Source organism: Alligator mississippiensis, chromosome 7 (assembly GCF_030867095.1).
Source record: "Alligator mississippiensis isolate rAllMis1 chromosome 7, rAllMis1, whole genome shotgun sequence".
Classification (NCBI taxonomy): domain Eukaryota; kingdom Metazoa; phylum Chordata; order Crocodylia; family Alligatoridae; genus Alligator; species Alligator mississippiensis.
Window position 1 is genome coordinate 84,559,383 of NC_081830.1, and position 18,706 is coordinate 84,578,088.

Here is an 18,706-nt window from a genome sequence, read left to right on the forward strand (position 1 = left end):
GAAGTGAACGGGCCATGGCAGGGGGTCCTGAGCACCCAGGACCAGCCGGAGCAGGGAACAAAGGGCGGCCCCTCCAGCATGGCAATCCAGGGACCCGGCTGAGCCCCCTCACCCCGCTGTCCCCAGTCAGGCCTGCCTGCGGGCTTTCCCAGCCGCCTGGGGAGCACGGAGGGAGGGGGCAACAAAGCAGCAGTCAGCAGATCCTTCCTGGGGGCAGCAGGGCTTTATTACAAAGTTATATACACGGCAGGGCCTGAAGACACTTGGTCCCACCCGGGGTCCAGTCCCGGGGGTCCCGGTGGGACCTGCCCTCAGACCCCCAGCAGGCGGGAGGCTGCGGCCAGGGCGAGGAGGCCGGGCGGGAGGAAGGGGGAGAGACCCGGGCTGCCGGATCTCCCGCTGGGCGCCTGGCACTCGGGGCCGGTGTGGTAGGGCTCGAGGCATGCCGCATAGGCCATGGCATGGGCGATGTAGTTCTGCTCCTGCACCCCGTGGAAGAGATGGGCCATGGGGCCCTTGGCCATGACGGCCACGTCCTCGCCGGCGTGGGTCTCGGTGTCCAGGGGCACGGCTGCCTGCTGCCGGTAGTCTTTGTCCTCTGCGGGCGAGAGGCTCCTCAATACCGACCCCGGTTCCCAACCCCCCCCTACTCGTGCGCCCCCAGAGCCCAGCTGGTGAGTGCTGGGGCCTGGGAGGCATGGCTGGCCGGCCGCCGGAGCACCTTAGACGGCTCAGCGCCGCCAGCTCCAGCTGAACGGTGAGTCACGGGCTCGGGTGACCCATGTGCCCGGCAATCAGGCAGATAAAATCCCGTCCCCGTTGCACAACAGGAGATAAGCAACACCCGTCCGTGCATTTCTGCCTGCAAAGCACCCTGGGGCATCGCTTGCCCAGCGGCTACCGAAAGCACTGAGCCCCAGTGTCCCATTTGCCAGGGGCAGAGCGGGTCTCCTCCAGGCAGAGCCCGGAATCAATCACAGCTGCTCTCTGGGCGTGGGCATGGGGCAGAGACCTGGCAAACTCATCTCATCCCGCAAGGGCCAGCGCAAAGCCTGCTGAGCACAGGGGCTGCTGGTTGCTGTGACCTGCCACCAGCCCGGCCTTCCTGGGGAGTCCCCTCGCACTGCATGCAGCGCTGGCTGTGCCGTGCCGTGCCCGGCAGAGGTGCCAGCTGAGCCCCAGGATGGGGGCCAGGCCTCTGCGTGACCCATGGAGAAGTGATCCACCCTGGGGCTGGCACACAGCTCCCCCAGCCCCACGCTCCCACCCGTGCCGCAGCGACAGGACAGGCTCTGCGGTCTTTACCGATGGCCGTGAGGCTGATGTCAGGGCGACTCCCGTTCTTGATGGCATAACCGGGCCCGTTGCCATACAGGATGCTGGTGTACGGCCGCTTGTCCCTGGCCTTCTTGGGCACCAGTCCTGTCGCAGCAAGACGATGGCGTCAAACCCTCCTGCGGTGCCAGGGAGGAGCTCCGAGGAGCGCCAAGCCCCATTCCTGGTTTTCACACCCAACCCGTCGCTGCCCCGTAAGAAAGACCCCCGCAGGCACTGTCCATCGCAGCCCGGCCACAGCCCAGCCCCAGGTACCCAGCATCCTGCTGCCACGCGGCGTGTTGCCACCAAAGCTGAAGACGTGCGAGTGGTCAGCTGTCACCACGGTGAGGGTCTCGGCGGCATCAGTCAGCTCCACGGCCTTGGCCACCGCCTGGTCCAGTATGATGGCTTCGGTCAGGGCCTTCTTGGCCTTGCCGCTGTGGTGCCCGTGGTCGATCTTGCCTCGTGCAGGGGGAACCAACAGCCCATAAAGCCCTTGGCGCTGGCTGCCCCTTGGACCAGCCCTGCCCCCACGCAGCAGAGACGCTCCCACACCCCTTGGAGCCCCCTTGCTTGGGGACGGGGCTGGGATCACAGCGGGGGGGGGGGCATCCCCTGGAGTCAGAGGTCATGCTCAAGTCCCCCACCACAGGACCGCCTTTTGCACCCACCACTATCCCACAGTGCATTGCAATGCATCCCCCCACCCAGCGGTGCTGAGTGAGCCGCTTGCCACGGCTTTGCCCCCCATGCCCCTCCCTGGCCCTCTGGGGACGGGCTGAGCTGAGCCCCTACTCATCTTCCACGAAGAGGAAGAAGCCGCGGGGGTTGCGGCGCAGGATGCGGACGGCCTTCTCCGTCATCTCCACGAGGGAGGGGTCCGTGGACGTGTTGCGGTTCAGCTCGTACTTCATGTCCTTGGGCTCAAAGAGGCCTGCGGGGACAGCGGCGGGGCCTGATTTCACTGCGTCAGATGGGGCGCTCTGGGCTTGGGCACTGCTATCGCTTGTTGCCCCCCGTGCTGGCAGCGGGGCCGGGGTGCCACGGGGTGCGTAGGGCTCAGAGGAAACCCAGCCAGGCCCCTGGCAGGTTCAGTGCCCACGCAGAGGCCACGGGCAGGACACCGGCGGGCAGATGGTACATGGCAAGGGGATTCGTGCAGAGGTGGTCTCCCGTGGGCACCTGGGACTTGCACCACAGCCCCCCGGCGCCAGGGCTGCGGGCAGGAGGGGGCTCAGCCCAGTTGGGGGGTCTCGCCCCTGCTAGCAGAGGAACCACATACAGAGGAGCACGTGGGAGGGTGAGGCAGGACCACCTGCCTCTTCCACCAGTGGCAGAGAGGCAGGCGGCCACGGGTGGGACTTGTGGCCTGGCCTGGGCCCCGCTCTTACCCATGAGGTAGTCGGTGGACGTCTCATCAACCGAGTCCAGGCCCTTCTTATCCCAGACGTACCTGGCCCCCTGGGAGCAAGGACAGGAGGGGCTCTGGGAACCCAGTGCCCAAAGGTTTCACGTGCACACACACACACACACACACACACACACACCCATGCTGAGTACATCCCCACACATCATGGGGCCACACGTGTGAGCCCCACATTCACATACAACACGCACACCAACGGGTCCAGTAGCATCGCATCATGCGTGTCACAAACATGGCGTGTTCCACGCGTGTTTACGTGCACAGGCGTGCCATGCGCACAGAGACCCAACTGCGCGCTGCCCCCCTCCTGTAGAGCAAGACGGACCCTTCCCGGGAGGCCGCCCTCTCCCCCGTTCTCGGCCGACGCTGCGGGCGGTACCTTCCTGGTGCTGAGCCACGTCTGGATCAGGTGGACCCCGTCCTTCCTCGCCCCGTTCTGCTTCGGGTCCTGCGGGTACTCAGGGTCCGGCGTCCCCCTGGGCATCATGTACGTCCGCCCACCACCGAGAATCACCTGCCAACCGGACACAGGGAGCCCGGCCCCTTCAGACACCCCACCCTGGAGAGGTGCCTGGCGTGGCCGTGAGCCGGCACACGACAAGACCTCAAGCTGCTCGGAGGCAGCAGGTCTCCCTCTCCCCAGCGCTGGGCTCTGGCACGTGCCACTGCCTGGCTAGGGGCACAGGGGCCTGCTCCAGAGTCCACCGTGCCTCCTGCAACCCCTTTTGCAGCCACCTGCCCCCGTCCGCTCACATTGATGTCCGTGTTGTGTACCAGCTGGTAAGCAATGTCCCGGCAGCCCTGCCGCGCGGCCTCCTTGGGCAGGCTGGCATCGCTGTACCACGTCCGGCTGACCGTGTGGGCGTAGGCAGCCGCGGGCGAGGCGTGTTGCACACGGGTGCTAGTCACAATGCCCACGGATTTGCCTGTGATGCAGGGAGGGCGACGGGCACCACTGAGTCCATGGGCGGAGGGGACAAGGGGATCAAGAGAGGGGCCGGGGAGGTGGCCAGGGGGACGCAGCTTGGGCCGGACCTGAGCTGGGCTGGGTCAGCTCAGCCCTGTGCTTTTCCCTTCCAGAGACCCCGCCTGGGTGAGACAGCCACGTGCCAGCCTCCACGGCTGGTACCACCCCACCCCTCGGCCGATAATTAGGGGCAGTCTATAGGCCAGGAGGCCAGCCCAGGCTGGGTCCTGAGATCCAGAGAGCTGGGCTGCCCTGTGCTGCCCTGGCTGGCAGGGCAGAGCCCGTGAGCCCTTGACCCGGTCGAACATGCACCAGCCCGCTCTTACCCGCTCGCCTGGCCCGGTGCAGCACGGAGTCCACCTCGTTGCCGAAGGTGGTGCCGCACTTGCCGTGTTGGGCCGCGGCACTCACCCCCAGGGTCTTGGCGTTGGCCTTCACCCCGCACAGGTAGGCAGTGCCCGTGCTGGCGCTGTCGGGCACCTGCCGGTCGACGGAGTATGTCTGCCGGGACACGAGGGCTGCTGTGAGCCAGGGTGGGGAGGCCGGGAAGGGGACGGGGTGCCCACATCTGGGGCGTTCCTCGCAGGGCTGGGCAATAGGGCCCGGGGCACCAGGGAGCTCATCCCTGTCCCCAGCACCCGGGGGCTCTGCAGCCGGCCCAGTCCGCGCGCCCGGGCACTCACCTTGGAGAGAGCCAGGTAGGGGAAGGTCTCCATGGCTAGCAAGCTGTCCTCGCCGGGCCCGCCCTCCAGCTGCCCCTTGTAGATGCGAGCGGCCGTGACGGTGGAGATGCCCATCCCTGCAGGCACCGCCCCGGCTCACGTCAGCCCCTCCGAGCTGCCCAGCACGGATGGGTCAGTGCCCCCACCCAGACCCCCGCCCGCGGTCAGTCGTGCTGCTCCTGGATCCGGGCACGGCTGAGCTCTCTGCCCCATCAGACGGGGGTTGGAGGGAGACCCTACCCCTGCCCCCAAAGCAGAGGGGCAGCGTGTGCCCCACGGCCGGCGTCGACCCAGCTCAGCGGTGTCAGAGCCCTTGTACTGCTCGCTGCCCGGAGAGCTCTCCCCCAGTGCCCAGCCCTACTGTTATTAATATCCAGATAGAGAGAACAGCTCCAGCTGCCACAGGGGAGTGTGGGTGACTCCCGGCCCTCGCCTTGTGCCTCAGTTTCCCTGCTGCAGAGGCCTAATGCCACCTTGCAGCTGAGCTCTGATGCCCGTGCTCCCAGCTGCCAGGATCCAGGCTCTTCCCGGGGACACGGTGGGGCAGGGAGATCTGGTGGCCTGACTCGTCAAGGGCGTCCTGGCACGACCCGCAGCCTGGCACCACTGGAGGGATGGGCCGGGCACGGCCTCCCGGTGCTCGGCACAGAGCGAGTCCCCGGCAGGGCTACCTGCAAGCTCTGCCCACAGCCCGGGGGCACCAGCTCCAGCCCCCCCCAGGCTGGGATGGCTCGAGGGTCTGCCCTGAGCACCTCTGCCCGGTCTGAGCATGGGGCCCTTCATGCTGACGCCCCCCCCCACACTTGTGGGGGACAACACAGCCCAGGTCAATGCTGGGGAAACTGAGGCAGAAGTGGAGGAGGGGTCTGTTAGGGAGGTGGCTAAACCCAACCTCGGGAGCACCCGTACACCCAACCTCGGGTGCTAATGCCCCCATAGCCCCATAGCCCCCTCCCCAGGGCTGCTGCCAGTGAAACGTGGCTCTGGACCAGGCAGGACCCGGCTTCGCGCAATAGGGACCAGCTCTGCGAGGGCAGGGCTTGGCGGGAGTGTGGCCCAGTGCATGCTGGGAGCTGCTTGTCCCCGTCCCCGGGGGCTGCCACGATGGTGCTGGGCCAGTGCCGGGGCGGGGAGGGATGAACTCACCGTCGCCCATGAAGAGGATGATGTTCTTGGCGCGGTGCGTCACGGGCGTCAGGGCCAAGGCTGCCTCCAGCGTCCTCTGGGCTCGCCGGTTCCAGTAGCCCGGGGTCTTCTCATCCTCTGGAAGCAACGGGGAAGCCGCCCGGGCAGGCAGGTGGGTCAGGATGGACATGTCTGTGCAGAGCTCCGGGTGCCGGGGGTGGGCGCGGAGCCGCGGGCAGGTGCCCGTCTGCAGGGCAGGCCCATAGGGATGGGGAGCCCGGGGGCAACCTCTGCAGAGAGCCCAGCAGGGGCCGGGGAAAGCAGCCAAGCGCGAGCATCACGCAGCACCATCAGAGCCAGGCCGTGCCCTGCAACCTCCAGCCCTGCGGGTACCAGCTGCGGCAGCCCCTGCCCAATGCCGGAGCCCCCAGAGCTGCTGCGCCCCCGGGTCCACGCATGCAGCCAGACCTGGGGCCGCGCAGACACCTTCCAGCCCCAGCGTCCCCTCTTCTCGGGGCCTGGAGGGCCCCAGCCCCTCTCCCCCACGACGCTGCGGGCCAAGGTCCCTGGGAACAGAGCTGGAGGGCCGCGAGCCTGGCACCTGGAGCCTTGTGTGCCTGGCTCCTGCGTGGTCTCACCAGCATCCCTGCCCTCAGGCACCTCTGCCTGGGAGAGCAGCACCCGGCTCTTGCAATGCAGCGGGGAGAAGCCAGGCCAAGGTCACGTCCCTCCCACCCCCCGGCCCATCAGGGCTAGCTAAATGCAAGGCCCCAGGAGAACTGCTTTGCTGCACCATGCCAGCTCAACCAGCCTTGCAGCCCGGGGGGTGGCACGCGGTGGGGTCGGCAGGCGGAGCTGCAGCCTAGGCAGGGAGCCAGGCTGCCCCTCGCTGCTCGTAACGCGGTGGTCTCCGCAGCGAGCCCCCGAGGGGAAAGCACGGGGCCCGGCTGCACTGCTGACCGCAGGCCGTCGAGCAGCCGACGTGGCCGGCACCCTGCTGGCTCCTGCCCCCATGCCTCTGCCCCTGGCTGCAGTTTGCCCTGTAGATGCCCCCACGGTGAAGATTTACCACCTGGCCCAGCCCGTGACAGGTTTAGCTAAGGTCCCTTCCCCACGCCGTGCTTTCACCTTCACCGAGATCATGCCTGTCGTGACGCACACAGTATTTTTGCCATGAACACAAGCCCCGCGGCCCAGAGGAGCCGAGAGCGCGGCCGCCTCGTGCACCAGCAGACAGACACGTTTCGCCGCTCCGCAAATTCAAGCGTCCCCTTGGGCCACTTCTACCCGGCTTGGAGCCAGCGCCCCGGAGGGGAGGGCCGAGTCGTGTGGGGGGTCGAGGATTGATCGCCAGCCTCCTCCACCTCCTAGGCAGCTCCTAACAAGATCACGGCACGTCCCTGCCCTGCCGGGCCTGCCAGAGCCTCCTGCACGAGGCATGACTCTGGTGCGCAAGTGCACAGCTCGCGGGCAGCCGGAAGGCAGAGCTGACCCCTAGGTCATAAACTACCTGGTTTTGGAAATCTCCCTCGCTTCCCCCAGCCCCAAGCCCCAACCGGAGGTGAAAACGTACCGGGGGGAAACACTGCAAAGGGCCCTGCAGCTCCCGACAGCTTTACTGCCCACGAGAGGCCCCGGCAGCAAAGGCAGGGCATAAATAACCCCGCCGGGCGACCGCCGGTTTCTTTTTCAATCACACTTTCTATTAAAGCTCCATTTACAAAGGTCCCTAAGTGATTAATAGACGTTTCCGATAAGAGCCCTCGGTGTTATACGACTGTCAGTAGAAGCTGCTGCAGGGGGTTATAAACCACAGTTATAAACAGCCTGTTTTCTCCCTGGCCTCTCCATCCATCTCATACCCATTTTTAGAGCATCTGTTGATCCTTCATTAACCCCTGGCACACAGCACAGGCCTGGGACCTGCATGGAAAGTGCGACCATGGCCATGTTTGCTAGATACGCCCCAGAAATCTTGGTTAAGTCTTTTCTATGTGCACTAAGGGGCTAGGCAATGGCCAGGGGGGCTTGGAGCAAATGGTGTTTCTCAAGTCAGTCCTATCAATACCATGGCTCCGTATTGACCCACGCATACAATGCACACCTCCCAGCAGGGACACGACCCACGGGTACAATGCGCACCTCCCAGCAGGGACATGACCCACGCATACAATGCACACCTCCCAGCAGGGACACGACCCACGCGTACAATGCGCACCTCCCAGCAGGGACACGACCCACGGGTACAATGCGCACCTCCCAGCAGGGACATGACCCACGCATACAATGCACACCTCCCAGCAGGGACACGACCCACGCGTACAATGCACACCTCCCAGCAGGGACACGACCCACGCGTACAATGCGCACCTCCCAGCAGGGACATGACCCACGCGTACAATGCACACCTCCCAGCAGGGACACGACCCACGCGTACAATGCGCACCTCCCAGCAGGGACACGACCCACGCGTACAATGCGCACCTCCCAGCAGGGACACGACCCACGCGTACAATGCGCACCTCCCAGCAGGGACACGACCCACGGGTACAATGCGCACCTCCCAGCAGGGACATGACCCACGCATACAATGCACACCTCCCAGCAGGGACACGACCCACGCGTACAATGCGCACCTCCCAGCAGTGACACGACCCACGCGTACAATGCACACCTCCCAGCAGGGACATGACCCGTGGGTACAATGCACACCTCCCAGCAGGGACACGACCCACGGGTACAATGCACACCTCCCAGCAGGGCAGGTGAGCAGAGGCTGCAGCCAGCTCCCCCAAACCCTGACTCGTTCTGGCTTTACAGAGGTCTTCTACCACCCACTAGCGACCACCATCCTAAGAGACAAGGGCAGGCTGTCTGCTTTAATGCTGGCGTTGGGTCACTTCTTGCCAAGCCACCAGCACGGGATGGGTAAGGCCCTGCCGCTGCGTATGGTTAGGGGCAGCACAGTCTCCAGCAGGGACCCCATTTCCAGCCCCCCGTTCTCTAGTTAAAGCCTTCCCCACTGTTTGATGCACCCCCTTAAAGGGCAGCCACATACAGCGTCAAGCTGGTACAACTCCCGATGCCTCTGACAGACCAGGAGACGCGTTTCCCATGGAAAAGGCAAGTGGCGGTAGATGACAGGCTTCTTCCCAGGCAAAAAGTTTTGTTCCTCACCTATGGATGCAGCTGCAGCGGCCAGGTGGATGGCAAAGCAGATGCAGGACCAAGTCCACAGCCTGCCCAGATGTTGCATTTTGCAGCTGGGCTGGGGATCCCGGGCTGGACGCCGTCTCTGTCCGAAAGAACGGGGGCCGGCTCTTTTAAGGGCTCTTCCTCTCACCTTTGGACCTGGAGGCATGTTGCCAAATGTGTCCGAGGGGTGAAGTCCTGCTGCAGAGGTGAGCCGTCGCTGATAACATTCAAAGAAACGGCACCAGCCAGGACTGGTCTCACCCCATGCCGGGCTCCCAAGATTGCACGGCTCATAGCTTTGCACTGAATCATCCCTTGCTCTAGAAAGGGCTCCGGCCAACTCCCCGTGCAACCTTCCTCTCCCTCCCACTCGGCCTCACCTTGGAGGCCACAGCATCCTCGGCTTTACTGACACCGGATCGCAGCACTTTAATGAGCCTGAATGAAAGAGATGCCACCCCGCTGCCCCTGCGCTCCCCCAGGAACAAATGCTTGCGCGGACACCAGAGAGCCGAGCCGAGTGGGATGTGAGGGACGGCAGGTACTGCCCGGAGCGACCTGGCTACGGATCAACCACCCACCGAGAGAGGCAATAAAGGGCTTGGCCTGGCTGATAAGGGGGTGAGCTCTGTAACTCATCAGCTCACCCGAGGGCTTTATGGCAGGGAGAAACGTGGGAGTTAAGTTGCAGACCCTGGCTCTACCCAAACAGGGCCAAATCACCATCCACCCCCTCGGCTCGGACCAGCCATGCGACTGCAACCAGGGGCCGTGGGGGGACGTACACCGGGCGTCACCCCACTGCTGCGGGAAGCCGGACGCCCCGAGCTGCAGGAGTTTCAGTGCAGACGGGAGTAAACGGTGCCTGGATCCCAGGACCGGCGCATGCAGGGCCCTACTCTGCAGCTCACGTAGCCCTGGGGAGCCGCACGTCTTGGGGAAGTCAGGCTGGCAGGATCGTCCTGGAAAGGAGCTCCAGAGGTCACCTCCAGTCCAAGCGCCGCCTGCAGCAGGATCAGCCCTGTGCCAACCAGCCTCTAAACTCAAAAAAAAAGGGGCGGAGGGGAGCAACCGGCAAAACCCAGACGCCTGGGAAATACCAGGGTAGAAAGTAGGCATCGCTACGCCTAGATCAGTGCCTGGCCAACTTTTCTTGAATGCCTCCAGCGGTGGAGAGCCCACAGCCTCCCCAGGCATCTCTTCCACCGCTTTTCTGCTCTACCAGTGAAGACGTGTTTCGGGATATCCAACCTAAAGTTACTTTGCAGGAACATCGAGCCATTGGTTCACATCCTCCTCCGCAGGAAAAGAGAGGAGGCACTTTCCCTCTTCTTCGTGGCAGCCCTTTGAGTATTTGAAGACGGCGATCATGTCTTCTCTCAAGCCTCTTCTGCAAGCTGAACGTGCCCAGCTCCTTCAGGCTCTCCTCCTATGACTCACTTTCCAAGCCCTCGATCATCGTTGTCGCCCGCCTCTGGACCCTCTCTAACTTCATGCCATCCAGCCCATGCTGATTATTCCTCCCCAGGTTCCTCCCTTGCATTTGCCTGCGTTGAACTTCACCCTGGCAGCTCCAGCCCAGCTTTCCAGGCTGTTGAGATCCTCCTGAATCGCAGCTGCATCCTCCAGCAGGTTCACAGGCCTTCGCAGTTTCTTGTTGTCCCCCAGCTTGCTCAAGAAGCTTTCCAAATCGTTAATAAACACGTCGAACGGCACCGGGCCCAGGACAGACACCTGTGGGACTTCACTCGACACCTGCTGCCATCCTGCCGTGGACCCATTAGTAATTACCCTTGGCTCGCGGCTATGGGGCCAGCTATCTGTGCACCTGGTAGCAGTTTTATCCAGCCCACATTTCTCCAAGTTGTTTTGGAGGTCTTGTCCAAAGCCGTGCTGAAGTCCGGATACAGGATTCCCGCAGCACTGGACTCTGGCACAGCCCGGTCTCCATCCCCAGCAGCACCCAGCGCTCCGGAGGACGGCTTGCAAACACCCTGACACATTTCTTTCGTGTCTGCGTGGCCATGGGCCGGGGCAGGAGAAAAGGGCAAAGCTTTATTACTGCAGATGCTACGTTGAGGTGGCCGGTGCTGGGGACCTGGAGCAGCCTTGCTCCGACTTGTTTCCCATGGGGAAGAGGGAGACAGCCTTGAGACAGGCGGGAGAGCACATCAGAGAAGGCGACTGAAGGGGGCACAGCCTTCCCTGCACGTCGCAGCCCCCTGAGGCTGGGGCCACGTCTCTGCCCAGCGGTGCCCGGGGCCACAGCCAGGGTGCTGTGCGGTAGGAGCAGCTTCCCGAGCGCTTGGAGGAAACAGGGACAGAAACTAAATACCTGGAGGCTTCCAAGGAGAGACTGGAGGCACCCACGGGTCCCGCGCGGTCTGCAGCTCGTGCCCACGCTGCCTCCCTGCAGGCAGGGCCCTGGGAACGCCGTGATCCCTCCTGGCGTGGGAGAGGGCAGGTCGCGTCCCTGTTGGCCTGGGTCCTTCCCTGCCCGTTAGCTGCGTGTGATCGGATGAAAGAGGCCGTGCCAGGAAGCGTGGCGGGTCGTGCAGACCGGCCGGTTGCAGCCAGGCGTGTCGTCAAGGCAGGGATGCGGGCAGCGTGGGCACGAGTCCTCCCCCACAGCGCAGCCAAGCAGGCCCCATGCCACTGCTGTTGTGTGGAGGGGCCAGGGGCCACACCGGACCCACTGCCAGACTGGCGCCGTGCTAGGCGCTGCACAGACATGACACCAGCGCGCAGACATGCAGCACGCTCACTCCTAGGGAGCTCTGGCTTCACGAGGAGGGAGAAGTGGGGTGTACGCGATGCCCAGCCCGGCTCTGGAGTAAGCCACTTGAGCCAGGGCCAAGGCGCCCCTTGACAAACAAGGTGGGCAAGTTCCTCCTCACCCCCAGCCCAGCCAGCCGTCAAGCCCTGCAACAGCGCTTCCCCGGCTGTGTCCACTCCCTATCACGGAGTAAAATCCAGGGTGCAGGGGGCGTAACTCAGTGGCAAAGGGTCCTGGACACGGGGGTTTACGGCCTAGCACAAGAGGCTCACTTGGCCCCCCGCCCAGGTCCCAGAATACCAGCCGGGGCCCCACAACGCACAAGAAACACCCCCAAATGCACAGCGCCGCCAGGCACAACTGCATGCCGGGCTCTCTTCCCAGAGGAGCGTCTCAAAAAGGCCCAGAGCCACGTGGACACGGTGCGTGCTGCAAACCACGTGGCGTGGGGCATTTTTGTCTGTACGGGGAAGAGGACGGATGCATGGCCCGCTGGACGCAGCGTGGCTGGAACCAAGAGCAGCCCCGACTGCTCACGGGCGGTTCATGCCCTACGTGGGCCGGGCTCGGGCTGCCCAGCCCCTTGCTGCGCCACATGCGCTGGCTCACGTGGGCCCCCAGGCAGACTCATACAGGCTGCCACCAGTTGTCACGCTGGAAATGAGCTGCGGGGAGCACTTGGCTTTTGCTCCCCTGCTCTCCCGATGCCCGGCTGGCCCCCGTGCCCACCGCGGTGCGAGCAGAGCGATGGCTGGCGCTGCTCGGATACGCTCGGGGACCGCCGGTCGCACTTTCCATCAGGGTTTATTGCGTCTCACCTCCGCTCCCAGCTGCGTCGGTTTTACAGCGTGTTACGGCAGAAAGCCCACGGGAGCATTCCCAGCCCGGCAAGGGGGGCTTAGCAGCCTCGGCCGTCACGGTTATTGCTCCCATGCCGGAGGAAAGAGAATTTCAGAGGATCGATTGCCCCGCTGGACGCGTCCCAGTCGCTTTGCACGGGCATCTCAGCGGCCTGGCAGCTCCTTCCCACCGTCGCACGTACGCCGGTGGCTTCTCCCCCCTCGTCTCACTCACGACCCCTTGTTTCTTGACGTGGCGCCCAGCTGAGAGGTGCCTGCAAAAGGCCTGCTACAACTCACTGTAAAAACCCCCCAAACAACTGTAAATAAAAGCAAGCAGCGGGCTGCTCCCCCGGGGCCGCGGGTTGCCTGGCTCAGCAGTAAATAACACTCGGAAGAACAACCGGTAGCAAGGGCCAGGACGAGCTGCCGGGGAGGAGGAACAGGGCCATCTCTGTACAGCCCTGGGCCCCTGAACGCGGGAGGGAGATGGGGAGCACGAACGGGATCCTCTCTCCAGCTCCCCGGGGGACGCGAGCCTCTGCTTGCCCCCTCCAGGTGGTAGAGGACAGCCCTCGTCGGCCCTCCCTGGATCTGGGAAGCAAAGCTGCGATGGTCACATTGGAGCAACACCAATGTGTCCCCGGGGACGTGCCTTGCTCGTGGGACCACGCATGTTGGGAATGGCCGGGTGGGCTGGCAGGGCAGCACCTGGCCCTGGGGGGCATCCCTGGGGCTATGGGAATTCAGCTCGGGAGCGGGCAGCTTTTCACCCTGTTGTAGAGGCATCGAGAAACTGCCTCCATCTCCACAGGGGAAAGAGGCCGGTGCCACCACCGCTGGGCAATTGGCAGTGCAGGGGAAGGCGGCTGCATTTCCCCGCGTGTCAGCTGGGCGAGGGGAGCGCTCGGCTCCCCGTGCAACCGGCTGAAGATGCCCAAATCACCACGTCCTCCCAAGGGTGACGGCACGTGCAGGTAAAGCCCCTCTGCCTCCAGCATGAGGCACCCGGGCCCAGGGAGCTGCAGCTGGAAGCTGGGGCAGCTGCCCGCAGACACCAGCAACCCTTCCACGCTGCAGGCGGTCGCGGTAGGTGCCGTGCCGACACCTGTCCCCGCGGCAGGGAGCGGTTGCGGAGGGGGGTTGGATGCAACCCGACCTCTGCAGATCGGAAGCATGACAGCCCTGCCTCGGACAACGTGGCAGGTTCCCGCGTGCCGGGGCGGATCGTAGGGTGCCCGCTGCCAAGCTGCCTGTGGCTCCGCGCTCCCCAGGCCTCTCCGGGCTGTGCAAGGGGCTGGGAGCAGCGCAGGCCTGGATGTGCCTCAGGCCACTTAGAAAGGCAGCCAGAGGCCAGCAGGACAGACGCAGCCATCACCGAGACCAGGCAGGTGCCACGTGGAGGGAGACCCAGGGGCAACCGGGGGCCTGCGAGGCAACACGGCAGCCAGGGACGGACACGCTGCCTGGGCCTAGGCTTCGGGTGCGTGGATGCAATCCTGCCAAGGGGAATCTCCCGAGGAGGGGGTCGTGACAGGCCCGTGGAGGGAGCGCTGCTGTTAGGCTGGGCTTGGCCAGCAAGGTGCACCACTTTCCTTGTTGGGGGGTCCTGGACACGGAGCTGCCTGGACCCGTGGGGCATGGTACAGCCACCCCGGAAGGGGTGCACCTTCGCCCCCGCTCAGCGAGGATCACGCCCCGGGGGGGGAGGTTTGCACTGCGGACCGTGGATGCAGGGCCCTAGCAGAGATGGGATGGGGCTTTCCCCAAGTTCAACATCTTGGTTGCTCTCATCCCCCATTTCCTTCGGAGATGATGCTGGGACCTCGTCTACACTAGAAGTGTTAAACCATGGGAGGCCCCAGGGGGTAAGGACAAGAGCTCCTGCCTTTACCACATCACGGACCAGTAAAGGCCCAAAACAGACCTCAGATTTACCCTGACGGGGTGGTCTACACTCCTCGTGCACACCAGACCGTTGGACGGTGCCAGGGAACACACGGCTCTGGCCTGTGGCCTGGACGGGAGTGTGGTCCTCGCGTCCCCCAGCCAGATCCCCTGAACACTGCAGGGGGAAGAGTCGGGCCAAGCCACGCTTGGGAGGCAGCAATGCTCGTTATCTGCAGGCGCTTGGGGCTGCCTGTTGGGTTCCCTGCGGCGGCTTTGACCGACTGCCAGCGGATGCATGTACAATTTAACCTCCTGCCTTTCCCTCCCCACCCGCGGGAAGCAGCATTTCCCCTGCCCACTTGTGTCCGGAGCTGATCAGGCCCCTCTCGCTGTCACACGCCTGCCATGAGTCACACTAGCCCTTGCCCAGCAGGCCCCAGGACTTGCTTGCAAAGCGAGGACTCTCGAGAGGAGGCAGGGGTGTGTTGGCTGCAGCTGGGCCCCGACGTGAGAAGTGATGAGAGCTCAGCAAAGCTGGTATGTGAGAGGACAGGCTGGGGAAGGGCTGGGGGAGACCCGGGAAGGACAGCTATGTAAGGGATGGGAAGGGAGGGCTGGAGTGGGAAGGGGAGGGGACAGGCCGTCGGGTGCCCGTGTCTGCTCAACTGAGGCAGATGCATCCTCCCCGGTGCTGGCGCTTGTAGCTTGAGCCCATACCCATGGCGCATAGGATTGTCCCGGACCCAACAGCATGAGCAGCTGACAAGCAAAGGTCCCTGTTAAGCAAGCAGAGCTCAGGATTAGCAGGCTGAGGGTGAGAGCCAAGAGCAAGCATCTCCCTGACCCCTTCCTTCCCGCCAGTCTCTTGCACAAGCCCCGAGGAGGGGGAAAGGCACAGCTGCTTCCCTGGCTGCCACGAGCTGGGATTTCACCGGGGTCGTACGGGAAGGCCAGCACACAGGGGCTGCAAAGGATTCCCGGGCTCGGGAGCTGGAGGAGACCAAGAAAACCCCACGCGCCAGGGCAGACCGGACTTTATTGCGCAGCGCAGGAGTCAGCAGGAAATGCCCTGGCTCCCCCCGACCACCGCCCTGTCCCCCCAGGAATGCCACGCCACATCACAAAAGCACGAGGGGCACGAGCAGCCGCCTCCCTGGTTGGCGCTTCTCAGGGAGCGCGAGGCCCCGGCCCCGGCCACGGCCACTGATGTGTCAGGGCATGAGGAAGGAGCCGCCGGTTGCAGTTAAAAGAAACAAAGACAGCTAAAAAACCCCCAAAGAATAGAAAGAGTCCGTGCCCATCAGCTCCGAAGGGACAGGGCCCCTGAGCCCCGCTGCTCGGGTTAAAATCCAAACTGGAAATAAAATAGCCTTGGTTAAAAGAAGGGCCCCTCCGGCCCCCTTGCATGGGTAGGCAGCCTGGGCACGAAGGGCATGGTGGGGCAGGTGGGAGGTGGCGGAGCCGTCTGCTCTCATTCCCTCTCCGGGCCCGGTCTCTTGAGCACGGCGCTGTACTTCAGGGGGGCATTGTCGGCTTTGAGCACCACATCGACCAGCGTGAAGAGGGTGATCACCTTGGGGAAGGAGAGAGAAGCTGGTGTGAGGAGGTTCATTGGGGGCTGGAAGCTCCCCCACGGGAGAGACCGCTGCCAGGATGCCCCAAGCCGAGGCCTTGTGGGGGGAGAGCTTGTCTTTAACGGGGAGAGGCAGCTCCACACTGAACGTGCCACGCTGCCCCACGCATGCTCCCTCTCCAGCTGGCAGGGGCATTGCTGTTTCGCTGTGCCCAGGCCCTGGGTGGATCAGACCCTCCCTCTCCCCATGCCAGCGGCACCGCCATCTGGCTTGTCCGTGCAGGGGGCAGCTCTGGGGCAGGCAGGGGCTGCTTCTTCCCAGCAGAATGGCTTGGAACAGGGAAAGCTGCTTACTCAGGGAGCTCGGGCCGAAGGTCAGCAGCGAGCAGAGAGGCTCCTGAAGGCACTCCCGGCATTTACAGCCATCTCCTTGCCCCGAGAAGGGACTCTCCACCCGGAAACTCTCTGCACATCAGCCGCAGACACACGCTAAAGAACCGATGACCCCAGGCAGGACCTGCAACGCCTGATCCTGCACCCCGGACACGTGAGTGGAATCGTGCCGATCCACACAGCCCTCAGCGTGACCGGGACCCAGATGCCTGCTCCTAATCTGCTCCAGGCACAGGCTGGAGGAAGGCAAAGCCTGGCGGGCGGCCAGGTAGGAGCCCTGTCCTGTGCATGGGCAAAGCCAGCGAGCAGCTAGAGCGATTCCTCAGCTGATGGAAATCTGCACGGTTGCACCCAGCCCCATGACTTCAGCGCCCACAGTGATCTACCCCAGGGGAAGCTCTGGGCCCTGAAGCAGTAGGCCAGATCCTGCCAGCACCGCCTGGTATGGGGCTTGCTGTGGCCAGCCTCCACTGCGGTCCCAGTGGATGTGGGGGTCTGCAGTGCCTGCAGGACCTGAGCCTTCCTGACAATGATGCTGTGCCCCTAGGTAGACTGCAGCACCCCGGCAGCTGCCCCCAGGCCCACTGGTCCTGGAAGCACTGGGATGCAAGACATGGACTGAAGGCTCCAGTGAAACCTAAGGTAGCCTCTGGCCTGCGGCATTAGGGACTCGGGGCCTCAAGTCTCTCGGATCTCATCCAGCCCCATTCTCTTCCCCCCCAGTGCTGGTGGGATGTTGAGCTCTCTGAGATGGGCACGCTCTCAAGGATGTGCCCCTGCAGTGCCCTCCCTGTGGCACCTGCTCCACCTCCATCCTAGGAGGAGCTTTCCCTGTGCTGTCCTCCAAGAGACCCTGGCTGTTGTGTACATGGGGTGCAGCGACTGGGCTGAAACCTGCCCTGCCAGCCCTTCTGCTGCTCCAGAGGAGCCGTGGGGATGAGGCCAGGTCTCCTCTGGACTCAGGTAAATGGCACCAGCCTGTAGGGAAAGGCAGCGCCTGGTGATGGCAGAGACTTGGTGCACAGAGGACAAAAGCCTATATGCTGGGCACTAGCGTGGTCTCTTGGGTCTGCCTGATGCCAGGGGCATGCAGAGGGTGGAGCTGCACATCCCCCATCCTAGGGCAAAGGCAGGGATGGGGCGCTGCAGCAGCTGCCCAACCTCTGCCCACTTCAGGTAGCTTGCAAACCCCCTTCACAGACATTCCCCCTCTTTGGCCAGGTTCAGGCAAACCCAGACAGGTGCCAAGCACCTGAGCAGTGCGTGGACCCCTCCCTGCCAGCCTCAGCATGGAGGAGGGGCTGGCGCTGCCGGGGCTGGGCGACTCACTCCAGGGGACAAGGAGGCCGGAGCTGCGTGTCAAGGTGACAGTGCTTCTTGCTGGTTCAGCACAGCACTGGCTGGGTGACGGCCGTTTGCAGGGCGAGAGATTTATTGGCTCAGGGATGGGCTGGCAGGGAAGGGAAGTGCGCAGTGTGCCGTGACCTGGCCTGGCCCAGGGCTCCAGTGTTTTCTTAGGAGGTGTGGAAGATCCCTCACAAATGTTTGCTTAGCAGAAGGGATCAAACCCAGCGCTGGGCCTGGCTCCTGCCAGGCAGCCATTTTTCATGCTGGAGGCGCTTAAGTGACACCAGCTCCCATGCAAAAGAGGAATCACCCGGGGTGGCTGCAGGGGCTGAGCTCAGAGGTAGAAGTGCGGTGCCAGAGGGAGCACGGCTCCCGGCACAGGCTCTTCACCCTTTCCACGGCTCTGGGCTGGGTCTACGCTAGCAGGAGCTCAGGAAATCCTTAGGGACGTGGTGCGCAGCCACGGGAGGTGCCCGGCTGCTCTGGAAGCTGGTGCCAGGGTGGCCCCGTGCAGCAGCAGACTGGCCTCACCCAGCCCTGCTCTCGATGCCAGGGGAGCTTGAGGCTGGAGCGAGTTGTAAGTCTCAGCAGCAGCAGCGGTTCCCCACAGGCTGCGACACCAGGGTCCTATCCGGCCCTTCCCATAACATGACAGCGGGGGCTGTGGGATTCGCATCCAGAGCCCGCTGCCACCTCCTGCTGAAAGCCCCCGAGGCGCCCGCGTGGACACGGAGCCTGTAGCCGCACCATCTGCCCAACTCAGCTCCGCCCCACCCCAAAGCCTGGCCCGGAGGTGGCGTTACCTGGTGGGCAGCTTCCTGCTTGGGGGTCTCCTCCTCCCACACGAGGGTCAGCTCCGGCTTCTTCCCCACCTTCTGGAAGTGGAAGCCCACCAGGGGCAGAGCCTGCGGGCAGACACGGATGCTGGGAACGGCTCTAACTCCTGCTGCCTGACAGAGATCCCAGGAACCCCGTCCCCTTCCCAGCCCTGCCCAGTTGCCCTGCAGGCCACGGCTGGGCTTCCCTGCCCCGTCCCTCAGCGCCTGCTTGCTGACACGTTGAAATCCCTCCTGTTCAGCACGCAACAGAAAGGCCTCTCGCCGCTCTGAACTGCCGGGAGCCCAGGGCTCGTGAGC

General features: G+C 64.1%; 2 protein-coding genes across 5 annotated transcripts in view; both read right to left on the reverse strand.

The window, feature by feature from the left end:
- Positions 1 to 210: 210 nt before the first annotated feature.
- On the reverse strand, positions 211 to 15,222 carry LOC102562390 (alkaline phosphatase, germ cell type). The gene is made up of 10 exons (XM_059731232.1): positions 5,579 to 15,222; positions 4,394 to 4,509; positions 4,037 to 4,211; positions 3,497 to 3,669; positions 3,123 to 3,257; positions 2,709 to 2,778; positions 2,117 to 2,251; positions 1,591 to 1,782; positions 1,306 to 1,422; positions 211 to 598 (listed from the first exon to the last, which is right to left on the reverse strand). Exons 1-10 carry the CDS (start codon positions 5,745 to 5,747, stop codon positions 312 to 314), a joined length of 1,569 nt encoding a protein of 522 aa, XP_059587215.1. The 5' UTR covers positions 5,748 to 15,222; the 3' UTR covers positions 211 to 311.
- Positions 15,223 to 15,275: 53 nt separating this feature from the next.
- DIS3L2 (DIS3 like 3'-5' exoribonuclease 2) overlaps positions 15,276 to 18,706 on the reverse strand; it is a 228,309-nt gene continuing 224,878 nt past the window's right edge. For all 4 annotated transcript variants that reach the window (XM_014601477.3, XM_014601479.3, XM_014601481.3 and 1 more), the window contains 2 exons: positions 18,374 to 18,475; positions 15,276 to 15,830 (listed from right to left, as the gene is read on the reverse strand). In XM_014601477.3, coding sequence (XP_014456963.2) covers positions 15,729 to 15,830; positions 18,374 to 18,475 — 204 coding nt within the window. In that variant the 3' untranslated portion in view covers positions 15,276 to 15,728. The remainder of the gene's footprint in view (positions 15,831 to 18,373; positions 18,476 to 18,706) is intronic.